At 65.6% G+C, this 12,138-nt stretch overlaps 1 protein-coding gene across 1 annotated transcript in view; it reads right to left on the minus strand.

The window, feature by feature from the left end:
• Positions 1-12,138, minus strand: part of PFAS (phosphoribosylformylglycinamidine synthase) — a 35,448-nt gene that overhangs the window by 19,494 nt on the left and 3,816 nt on the right. Inside the window, exons 5-13 of the mRNA XM_074930905.1 lie at positions 11,907-12,093; positions 10,490-10,595; positions 9,020-9,160; positions 5,876-6,000; positions 5,660-5,788; positions 4,288-4,419; positions 3,019-3,147; positions 875-948; positions 613-769 (exon numbers count right to left, since the gene is read on the minus strand). Coding sequence (XP_074787006.1) covers positions 613-769; positions 875-948; positions 3,019-3,147; positions 4,288-4,419; positions 5,660-5,788; positions 5,876-6,000; positions 9,020-9,160; positions 10,490-10,595; positions 11,907-12,093 — 1,180 coding nt within the window. The remainder of the gene's footprint in view (positions 1-612; positions 770-874; positions 949-3,018; positions 3,148-4,287; positions 4,420-5,659; positions 5,789-5,875; positions 6,001-9,019; positions 9,161-10,489; positions 10,596-11,906; positions 12,094-12,138) is intronic.

Here is a 12,138-nt window from a genome sequence, read left to right on the forward strand (position 1 = left end):
GTCCCTGTGTCATCCCCGTGTGCCCCCATGTCCCTGTATCCCCCCCATGTCCCTCCAGGTCCCCATGTCCCCCATGTCCCTACAACCCCCCATGTCACATGGCCCCCGTGTCCCCACATCCCCCCACGTCCCTATGTCCCCGTGTCCCCCCATGTCCCGTGTCCCCCCCGTCCCCCCATGTCCCCGTGTCCACCATATCCTCTCATGTCCCTGTGTCCCCATGTCCCCCCATGTCCTCTCATGTGTCCCCATGTCCCCCTGTGTCCCCCCCATGTTCTGTGTCCCCTATGCCCCCCATGTCCCCCCACATGCCCTGTGTCTCCATGTCCCCGTGTGACCCCCCTTGTCGCCCGTTTCCTCTCATGTCCCCCCATGTCCCCCCGTGTACCCCCATGTCCCCTCGTGTCCCCCCGTGTCCCCCCACGTTCCCATGTCCCCTCGTGTCCCCCCGTGTCCCCCCATGTCCCCATGTCCCCCCGTGTCCCCCCATGTCCCCATGTCCCCTCGCGTCCCCCCGTGTCCCCCCACGTCCCCATGTCCCCCCACGTCCCCATGTCCCCTCGCGTCCCCCCGTGTCCCCCCATGTCCCCCTGTCCCCCCGTGTCCCCGTACCGTTGCCGCCAGCCCCCTGGTCGTGGATGCTGCAGATGGGGTTCCCCCCCCCGCTCTCGATGCACCCCCGCAGCACCCGGTTCATCTTCTGCTCCATTTCGGGGTCCCCCCTCTGCACCGCCCCCACGTCCCGCTCCTCCGCGTTGTCCCCCTGAACCTGGGGACACCATGGGGGGGGGGGACACACACACCGTGGGGACACCCGCCACGGACTCCCAGCGCCCCCCCGTAGCACACAGGGACCCCCTAGACCCCCCCTTACCTGGATGGAGGAGGCAGCCCCCCCCCCGACACCGATACGGTACACGGGGCCCCCCACTTTCACCACCAGCATCCCTGGGGGGGGGACAGACAGGGGTGAGACCCCTCAGACCCCCCAGGGAACTTGGGGAATTTGGGGGTCCCAGGAGTGATGGGGGGAGCTGGGAGGAGGGATTTGGGGGTGTCGGGGGGGGTCTAGGGGCGATTTGAGAGTCCTGAGGCGCATGGGGGGGGGATTTAGGGGTCCCAGGGGTGATGGGGGGAGCTTGGGAAAGGGGATTTGGGGGTGTCGGGGGGGGTCTAGGGGCGATTTGAGAGTCCCGAGGGTGACAAGAAGGGAGAAAGGGGGGAATTTGGGGGTACCAGGGGTGGGGGGGCATCCTGAGGAGTGATTTGGGGGTCCTAGGAGCGATGGAGGAAGAAAACTGGGAAGGATTTGGGGGTGTTTGGGGGGCCTGGGGAGGGATCTGGGGTTCCTAGGAGGAATGGGGGGGCCTGGGGGGCAAAATTTGAGGGTCTCAGGGAGGCCTGGGGGAAGGATTTGGGGGTCCCAGAGATGGTGGAGGGGAGCTGGGGGGCATTTGGGGGTGTTGGGGGGGATTTTGGGGTGTTAGGGGTGTGGTGGAGAGACATGGAGGGGGGATTTGGGGGGGCCCAGAGGTGATGGGGGGGCCTGGCAGGGATTTGGGGGTCCCAGTGAAGCCTGGGGGGAGGATTTGGGGGTCTCACGGGTGGTGGAGGCGGGAGGAGAATATGGGGGTGTCAGGGAGGGTGTGGGGGGATATTGGGGGGCCCAGGGGTGACCGGGGGGGCTGGAGGGGGGGATTTGGGGTTCCCAGGGTGGGGGGTGGGGTCCCTCAAGGATTTTAGGGTCCCAGGGTGGGGGGATGAGGGAGTGTGAAGGGGCTCAGTGGGCTCAGTGGGATTTGGGGGTGCTGGGGGGGGGGTTGGGGTGTCCCAGGAGTATTTTGGGGTCCCATGGTGGGATTTGGACAATCTGGGAGTGTTGGGGGTCCCGTGAAGGATTTGGGGGGGACAGGGAAGGTGTTGGGGGTCCCACAGGGGGTTTGGGGGCTTCTGGGGGTTCCATACGGGTTTGGGGGTCCCATGAGGGAACTTGGGGGTCCCATGGCAATTTGGGGGTCCCAAAGGGGGTTGGAGTCCCATGGGGGGGTTCAGGGAGGGTCCCGTTGGGGTTTGAGGGTCCCTGGAGGGTTGGGGGGGTCCCCGGGGGTCCAGAGGGATTTGGGGGTTCCAGGGGAAATTTGGGGATCCCATGGGGGAATTGGGAGTCCTATAGGGGGTTTAGGGGTCCCACGGGGGGGTTGGGGGTCCCAGGGAGGGGTTGGGGGTCCCATAGGGGGTTCCCTGGGGATTTGGGGGTCCCAGGGGAAGTTTGGGGGTCACCTGAGGGGGAGCTGGGGGTCCCAGGGGAGGTTTGGAGCCCCATGGGGGGGGTTCAGGGGGGCTCTCAGGGGAAATTTGGGGATCCCACAGGGGGTTCACACATCCCGGGAGGGTTGGGGGTTCCATGAAGGATTTGGGGGTCCTGGGAGGAGGTTGAGGGTCCCATAAGGGGTTTGGGGGGTCCCATAGGGGGTTTAGGGGTCCCACGGGGGGGTTTAGGGGTCCTATGGGGCATTTGGGGGCACCATGGGGGGTTTGGGGGTCCCATGGCGGGTTTGGGGGCCCCGGGGGGGTGGGTTGGGGGTCCCATAGGGGGTTTAGGGGTCCCATGGGGGGATTTGGAGGCCCCAGGAGGGTTTTGGGGGTCCCACAGGGGGTTTAGGGGTCCCATGGGGGGATTTGGAGGCCCCAGGAGGGTTTTGGGGGTCCCACAGGGGGTTTAGGAGTCCCATGGGGGGGTTGGGGGTCCCAGGGAGGGTTTGGGGGTCCCATAGGGGGTTTAGGGGTCCCATGGGGGGGTTGGGGGTCCCAGGGAGGGTTTGGGGGTTCCACAGGGGGTTTAGGGGTCCCAGGGAGGGTCTGGGGGTCCCGGGGGGGGTCGGGATGTCTCATGCAGGTGGGTTAGGGGGGGGTCCCAGGGGTTTCTTGGGGATTTGGGGGTCCCAGGGGAAGCTTGAGGGTCACACGAGGTCCCAAGAGCAATTTGGGGGTGCCGAGGTGGTTTGGGGGGGCCCTCACCGGGCTCGGGGGGCTCCTTGCGCACGTGCTCGTCCTCGATGGCGCCGATGCCGCCGCTGAACATGATGGGCTTGATCCACTCCCGCCGCTGCCCCCCCGGCAGCACCTGCCCGAAGGAGCGGGCGAAGCCTGGGGGGACCCCCAGTGTCACCCCCCGGCACCCCAAAACCTCCGCCGCCTGCCACCGCCCCGCTCCGGGGTGGCCGCAAGGCCTCAGAGGTCTTTGGGGGTCACCCAGAGGGTCCCCAAATGTCCCCAAGGGGCCATCAAGGCCCTGAAGGTCTTTGGGGGTCACCCAGAGGGTCCCCAAATGTCCCCAGGGGTCCTCAAGACCATGAAGGTTTTTGGGGGTCACCTGGAGGATCCCCAAATGTCCCCAGAGGTCCTCAAGGCCCTGAAGGTTTTTGGGGGTCACCCAGAGGGTCCCCAAATGTCCCCAACGGGTCCTCAAGACCATGAAGGTTTTTCAGGGTCACCCAGAGGGTCCCCAAAAGTCCCCAGGGGTCCTCAAGGCCCTGCAATTCTTTGGGGGTCACCCAGAGGGTCCCCAAATGTCCCCAAGGGGTCCTCAAGACCATGAAGGTTTTTGGGGGTCACTCAGAGGGTCCCCAAATGTCCCCAACGGGTCCTCAAGACCATGAAGGTTTTTCGGGGTCACCCAGAGGGTCCCCAAATGTCCCCAGGGGTCCTCAAGGCCCTGCAATTCTTTGGGGGTCACCCAGAGGGTCCCCAAATGTCCCCAAGGGGTCCTCAAGGCCCTGAAGGTTTTTGCGGGTCACCCAGAGGGTCCCCAAATGTCCCCAGGGGTCCTCAAGGTCCTGAAGGTCTTTGGGGGTCACCCAGAGGGTCCCCAAATGTCCCCAAGGGGTCCTCAAGGCCCTGAAGGTCTTTGGGGGTCACCCAGAGGGTCCCCAAATGTCCCCAGGGGACCTCAAGGCCCTGGAATTCTTTGGGGGTGACCCAGAGGGTCCCCAAATGTCCCAGAGATCCTCGAGGCCCTGGGGCTCTTTGGGGGTGACCCAGAGCGTCCCCAAATGTCCCCAAGGGGTCCCCAACACTGTAGAGTGTCCCCGAGGGTCCCCAGGGGTCCCCAAGACCACGGAGATCTCAACGTGTCACGGGAAGGTCCCCAAGTGTCCTGGGGGTCCCCAAAGCTGTGGGGTGTCCCCAAGGGTCCCCAAGACCATGGAAGTCCTTGAGTCTCCCCAAAGGGTCCCCAAATGTCCCCAGGGGTCCCCAAGTGTCCCCGGGGGGGGGTCCCCCACTCACCAGCCAGCACGGGCTCCCCAAATTTGTTGCCGTAGTCGCTGGCGCCGTCGCTGGCCCCGATGGCGATTTCCAGGGGGCGGGCGAAGGATTTGGGGTACGGCTGCGCCCCGTCTTCCCAGGGCAGCTCGTAGCCTGGGGGGGACCCCGATATTTGGGTCCCCGTCCATCTGAGGGGGTCGGGGGGGGGGATTTGGGGGGTCCCAGGGGTGGGGACACCCCAAGTTTGGGGGAAACCAGGGGAGTTTCTGAGGGCTCAAGTGAGCTTTGGGGGGTGCAGAGGAGTTTTGGGGGGGATCCAGGGGGTTGGGGGGGGTCTAAGGGATGGGAGGGGGAGGTTTGGGGGGGATTCCTGGGGTATTGGGGGTCCTGGCGGGGGGGTTGGGGGTCCCAGGGCTATTGGGGGGTCCCAGGGGGTGTTTGGAATCTTGGAGGGGGTTTAGGGGGGGCCCAGGGGTATTGGGGGGGTCCCAGGAGGTCTGAGGGGATCCCCGAAGTATTGGGGTGCCTCGAGGGGGAGGAGGGGGGCTGCCCTGGAGTCTCAGAGGTATTGGGGGGTGTGGCAGGGTCCGGGGGGGTCCTGGGACATTTGGGGGATCATGAGGGGGGTTTGGGGGGTCTCAGGGGTTCTGGGGGGTCCCAGGGGGATGCGGGGGGGGGGAGGCCCCTTGGTATTGTGGTTTGGGGGGGGCTTGGGGCTCCCAGAGGTATTGGGGGGTCCCAGGGGCTTTCAGAATCCTGGAGGGGGTTTGGGGGGGTCCCAGGGTTATCGGGGGGGGGGGCAGGGGTATTGGGGGGTCCCAGGGGGAAGTTGGGGGATGACCTGGGGGGCGCTGAAAGTTCTGGGGTGTTTAGGGGGGGGGGGCAGAGATATTGGGGGGTCCCAGGGGGTTTCAGAATCCATGAGGGGATTTAGGGGGGTCTCAGATGTATTGGGGGGGTCCGGGGGGGGTCAGAATCCTGGAGGAGGTTTGGGGGGGTCCCAGGGTTATTGGGGGGGGCCCAGGAGGAAAATGGGGGGTATCCCAGGAGGGCTGAAAGTATCTAGGGTATCTGGGGGGGCTCCTACAGGTATTGGGGGGTCCCAGGGGGTTACAGAATCCATGAGGAGATTTAGGGGGCTCTCAGATGTATTGGGGGGGTCCGGGGGGGGTCAGAATCCTGGAGGAGATTTGGGGGGGGGTCCCAGGGTTATTGGGGGGGGCCCCAGGAGGAAATTGGGGGGTGTCCCAGGAGGGCTGAAAGTATCTGGGGGGGCTCCCAGAGGTAGGGAGGGGTCCCAGGAGGTTTCAGGGGGTCCCTGGGGCATTGGGGTCTCCCCGGGGGGGTTGGGGGGTGTCCCCTGGGGTTTTTGGGGCGCCCCCCCAGCGCTCACCGGGGATGAGCAGGTTGCCGAAGCTGTAGCCGGCGGTGCCGGCGATGACGTGGGCGCCGCGCCCGGTGCACTGCACGTCCCGGATGCGGCCCCCGGTGCCCGTCGTCGCCCCGCTGAAGGGGGCCACAGCTTTGGGGGGGGCACAAGGGGCGGGGCCAGGTTAGGACACGCCCATTCCTTAAGCCCCACCCCACCCCCCCAGCCCCATTGGCTGACCGGTGGGGAAGTTGTGGGTCTCGGCGGTGAAGATGACGTGGCGGATGCTCGTCCTCTTCTCGAAGGGGCTCGGGGCCGCCGGGTCACGCGGCCACAGCGCCGTCACCGGAACCCCCCGGATGGCGCTGGGGGGACCCCCGGTGCGTCACCCACCCCCGCCGGCACCCACGGCGCGTGGGGTCCCCCAGCACCCACGGCATGGCAGCCGTGGCGGGTGGAACCCCAAATCTCCATGTCATGGGCACCCATGGGTGGTGGAACCCCCAAATCTCCATGTCATGGGCACCCATGGGTGATGGAACCCCAAATCTCCATGTCATGGGCACCCATGGGTGGTGGAACCCCAAATCTCCATGTCATGGGCACCCATGGGTGATGGAACCCCAAATCTCCATGCCATGGGCACCCATGGGTGGTTGAACCCCAAATCTCCATGTCATGGGCACCCATGGGTGATGGAACCCCAAATCTCCATGCCATGGGCACCCATGGGTGGTGGAACCCCAAATCTCCATGTCATGGGCACCCATGGGTGGTGGAACCCCCAAATCTCCATGTCATGGGCACCCATGGGTGGTGGAACCCCAAATCTCCATGTCATGGGCACCCATGGGTGGTGGAACCCCAAATCTCCATGTCATGGGCACCCATGGGTGGTGGAACCCCAAATCTCCATGTCATGGGCACCCATGGGTGGTGGAACCCCCAAATCTCCATGTCATGGCACCCATGGGTGGTGGAACCCCAAATCTCCATGTCATGGGCACCCATGGGTGGTGGAACCCCCAAATCTCCATGTCATGGGCACCCATGGGTGGTGGAACCCCAAATCTCCATGTCATGGGCACCCATGGGTGGTGGAACCCCAAATCTCCATGCCATGGCACCCATGGGCGGTGGAACCCCCAAATCTCCATGCCATGGCACCCATGGGTGGTGGAACCCCCAAATCTCCATGCCATGGGCACCCATGGGTGATGGAACCCCAAATCTCCATGCCATGGCACCCATGGGTGGTGGAACCCCAAATCTCCATGTCATGGGCACCCATGGGTGGTGGAACCCCCAAATCTCTATCCCTGGGCACCCATAGGTGGTGGAACCCCAAATCTCCATGTCATGGGCACCCATGGGTGGTGGAACCCCCAAATCTCCATGTCATGGCACCCATGGGTGGTGGAACCCCAAATCTCCATGTCATGGGCACCCATGGGTGGTGGAACCCCCAAATCTCCATGTCATGGGCACCCATGGGTGGTGGAACCCCAAATCTCCATGCCATGGCACCCATGGGCGGTGGAACCCCCAAATCTCCATGTCATGGGCACCCATGGGAGGTGGAACCCCAAATCTCCATGTCATGGGCACCCATGGGTGATGGAACCCCAAATCTCCATGCCATGGCACCCATGGGTGGTGGAACCCCCAAATCTCCATGTCATGGGCACCCATGGGTGGTGGAACCCCCAAATCTCCATGTCATGGGCACCCATGGGTGATGGAACCCCAAATCTCCATGCCATGGCACCCATGGGTGGTGGAACCCCAAATCTCCATGCCATGGGCACCCATGGATGGTGGAACCCCAAATCTCCATGTCATGGGCACCCATGGGTGGTGGAACCCCAAATCTCCATGCCATGGGCACCCATGGGTGATGGAACCCCAAATCTCCATGCCATGGCACCCATGGGCGGTGGAACCCCCAAATCTCCATGCCATGGCACCCATGGGTGGTGGAACCCCCAAATCTCCATGCCATGGGCACCCATGGGTGATGGAACCCCAAATCTCCATGCCATGGCACCCATGGGTGGTGGAACCCCAAATCTCCATGTCATGGGCACCCATGGGTGGTGGAACCCCCAAATCTCTATCCCTGGGCACCCATAGGTGGTGGAACCCCAAATCTCCATGTCATGGGCACCCATGGGTGGTGGAACCCCCAAATCTCCATGTCATGGCACCCATGGGTGGTGGAACCCCAAATCTCCATGTCATGGGCACCCATGGGTGGTGGAACCCCCAAATCTCCATGTCATGGGCACCCATGGGTGGTGGAACCCCAAATCTCCATGCCATGGCACCCATGGGCGGTGGAACCCCCAAATCTCCATGTCATGGGCACCCATGGGAGGTGGAACCCCAAATCTCCATGTCATGGGCACCCATGGGTGATGGAACCCCAAATCTCCATGCCATGGCACCCATGGGTGGTGGAACCCCCAAATCTCCATGTCATGGGCACCCATGGGTGGTGGAACCCCCAAATCTCCATGTCATGGGCACCCATGGGTGATGGAACCCCAAATCTCCATGCCATGGCACCCATGGGTGGTGGAACCCCAAATCTCCATGCCATGGGCACCCATGGATGGTGGAACCCCAAATCTCCATGTCATGGGCACCCATGGGTGGTGGAACCCCAAATCTCCATGCCATGGGCACCCATGGGTGATGGAACCCCCAAATCTCTATCCCTGGGCACCCATGGGTGATGGAACCCCAAATCTCCATGTCATGGCACCCATGGGTGGTAGAACCCCAAATCTCCATGTCATGGGCACCCATGGGTGATGGAACCCCAAATCTCCATGCCATGGGCACCCATGGGTGGTGGAACCCCAAATCTCCATGTCATGGGCACCCATGGGTGGTGGAACCCCAAATCTCCATGTCATGGGCACCCATGGGTGGTGGAACCCCCAAATCTCCATGTCATGGGCACCCATGGGTGGTGGAACCCCCAAATCTCCATGTCATGGGCACCCATGGGTGGTGGAACCCCCAAATCTCCATGTCATGGCACCCATGAGTGATGGAACCCCAAATCTCCATGTCATGGGCACCCATGGGTGGTGGAACCCCAAATCTCCATGTCATGGGCACCCATGGGTGATAGAACCCCAAATCTCCATGCCATGGCACCCATGGGTGGTGGAACCCCCAAATCTCCATGTCATGGGCACCCATGGGTGATGGAACCCCCAAATCTCCATGCCATGGGCACCCATGGGTGGTGGAACCCCCAAATCTCCATGCCATGGCACCCACGGGTGACGGATCCCCCCAAACCCTCCACACCATGGCACCCACGGGTGGTGGCCACCCCAGGGCCCCCCGGCCTTGCCCCCCGGGCCGCACCTGCTGTTGTCGGAGAACTTGATGACGTTGTTGGGGTTGCTGGAGCTCTGCGTTCCCATGATGCTCTGGAAGAGCGACTGCGGCTCCTCCCGCCCATCCACCACCAGCCGCCCCTTGAAGAACCAATGGCGGCTGTGCTCGCTGGGGACACGGGGACACGGGGACACGCTCAGCGGGGGCCACCGTCACGGGGCGGCATCAAGGGGGGACACGGGGACATGGGGACACAGTTATGGGGTGGCATCAAGGGGGGACACAGGGACATGGTCATGGGGTGGCATCAAGGGGGGACACGGGGACATGGGGACACGGTCATGGGGTGGCATCAAGGGGGGACACGGGGACATGGGGACACAGTTATGGGGTGGCATCAAGGGGGGACACAGGGACATGGTCATGGGGTGGCATCAAGGGGGGACACGGGGACATGGGGACACGGTCATGGGGCGGCATCAAGGGGGGACACGGGGACACGGGGACACAGTCATGGGGCGGCATCAAGGGGGGACACAGACAGTGGAGGTGGCATCAAGGGGGGATGTGGGGACACGGGTATGGGGGTGGCATCAAGGGGGGACATGGGGACACAGTCATGGGGTGGCATCAAGGGGGGGCACGGGTATGGAGTGGTATCAAGGGGGGACACAGGGACATGGGGACATGGTCATGGGGTGGCATCAAGGGGGGACACAGACAATGAAGGTGGCATCAAGGGGGGACACAGGGACACGGTCACAGGGCGGCACCAAGAAGGGGACAGATATGGGGGTGGCATCAAGGGGACACGTGGGGACAGAGTCCTGGGGTGGCATCAGCGGGGTCACAGACAGTGGAGGTGGCATCAAGGGGGGACGTGGGGACACGGTTATGGGGTGACATCAAGGGGGGACACAGACGCGGGGGGTGGCAGCAGTGGGGGCCGTGGGGACACAGTCACAGGGGGGTTGGGGGTGTCCTGGGGGTGGGGGAAGGGTCCGGGGGACCTGGGGGGACTCGGGGGGATGTTGGGGGGCTGGGAGGGGGCTGGGGGGTGGGATTGGGGGGGGTCAGGAGTATTTGGGGGGGTCCAGAGGAGGGTTGAGGGGGGTCAGGGGCAGTTGGGGGGCTTGGGGCGGAGTTGGGGGGGCTGGGGGGCAGTTGGGGGGCTCGGGGCGGAGTTGGGGGGGCTGTGGGGGAATTGGGGGGGCCAGGGGGCAGTTGGGGGGCCGGGGGGTTTGGGCGGGCCGGGGGGCAGTTGGGGGGCCAGGGGGGAACTGGGGGGGCTGGGGGGCGGTTGGGTGGCCGGGGGGTTTGGGGGGGCCGGGGGGCAGTCGGGGGGCCGGGGGGCAGTTGGGGGGCCGGGGGGCAGTCGGGGGGCCGGGGGGTTTGGGGGGGCCGGGGGGCAGTCGGGGGGCTGGGGGGCAGTCGGGGGGCTGGGGGGCAGTCGGGGGGCCGGGGGGCAGTTGGGGGGCCGGGGGGTTTGGGGGGCACCTGTTGGACTGGGCCAGGTCGAAGCACTCCACCGAGGTGGGGTTGCGCCCGGCGGCGCGGAAGAGGCGGGTGTAGTACTGCACGTCCCAGGGGTCAAAGGCCAGGCCTGCGGGGACACCGGTGTCCCCAAGGGTCCCCAGGGACCCCCCCCGACACCCCCACCCCCCCCGCCCACGGCCCCTCAGCTCCCTCGACCCGCACCCGGGGCCTCAGGGACACCCCGTGTCCGTGTGACGCTTTGTCCCCAAGTGTCCCCACGTGCCTCGTCCCTTGTCCTCCGTGTCCCCACATCCACGTCCCCATGGCCGTGGCCCTCGTCCCTTGTCCCCTGTCCCCATGGCCATGGCCCCTGTCCCCACGGCCCCCTGTCCCCTTGTCCCTTGTCCCCTGTCCCTGTCCCCAAGCAGCCCCGCGTCCCCACGCCCCACGGCCTCATCGCTCTCATCCTCCACGTCACGTCCCCGTGTCCCCATGTCCCACGTCCCCCCCGTGTCCCTGTCCCCCCATATCCCCCTGCACCCCCTACAGCCCATGTGCCCCTCATGTCCCCAATTTGTCCCCCCATGTCCCCAAGCACCCCCATGTCCCCCATATCCCTGTCCCCTTGTCCCCAAGCACCCCCACGTGCACACGCCCCCCCACGTCCCCCCTCATCCCCCCTTGTCCCCATGTCCCCCCATATTCCCCTGCCCCCCCATAGCCCATGTCCCCCCCATGTCCCCAAGCGCCCCCACATTCCCCCTGTCCCCATGTCCCCCCCGCGTCCGCAACGTGTCCCCCATGTCCCCAAGCCCCCCCACATCCCCCCTGTCCCCATGTCCCCCCCGCGTCCGCAACGCGTCCCCCATGTCCCCAAGCGCCCCCACATCCCCCCTGTCCCCATGTCCCCCCCGCGTCCCCAACGCGTCCCCCATGTCCCCAAGCGCCCCCACATCCCCCCTGTCCCCATGTCCCCCCCGCGTCCGCAACGTGTCCCCCATGTCCCCAAGCGCCCCCACATCCCCCCTGTCCCCATGTCCCCCCGTGTCTCCAACATGTCCCCATGTCCCCAAGCGCCCCCACATCCCCCCTGTCCCCATGTCCCCCCGTGTCTCCAACATGTCCCCATGTCCCCAAGCGCCCCCACATCCCCCTGTCCCCATGTCCCCTATCCCTATGCCCCCCCATACCTCATGTCCCCCCCTAAAGTCCCCATGTCCCCAAGCACCCCCATATCCCTGTCCCCACGCCCCCCCCTCATTCCTCGTCCCCATGTCCCCCCATAACCCCCTGCCCCCCCATAACGCGTGTCCCCCCCGTGTCCCCAACATGTCCCCCATGTCCCCAAGCGCCCCCACATCCCCCTGTCCCCATGTCCCCGACCATCCCCATGCCCCCCCACAGCCCCTGTCCCCCCCCTCCCCGCGCCCCCCCTTACCCAGCTCACTGTCCGCCTTCTCCAGGGCCTGGGGGCCCCCCCCCAGGACGTCGATGGTGGTGACGGGGACGGGGCGCACGGGGACCCCGAAGGTGACCAGGGGCTCGGGGTACAGCTGCTCCGTCATGGCGTCCCGCAGCGCCCGCCCCAGGCGCCCCGCTGCCCCCGCCGGGGGGGGCCCCTCGAACTGGGGGGGGGGAACGGGGACACCCCACGTCACACCCCCGCTGCC

Source organism: Athene noctua, chromosome 36 (genome assembly GCF_965140245.1).
Source record: "Athene noctua chromosome 36, bAthNoc1.hap1.1, whole genome shotgun sequence".
In the NCBI taxonomy this organism is placed as follows: Eukaryota; Metazoa; Chordata; class Aves; order Strigiformes; family Strigidae; genus Athene; species Athene noctua.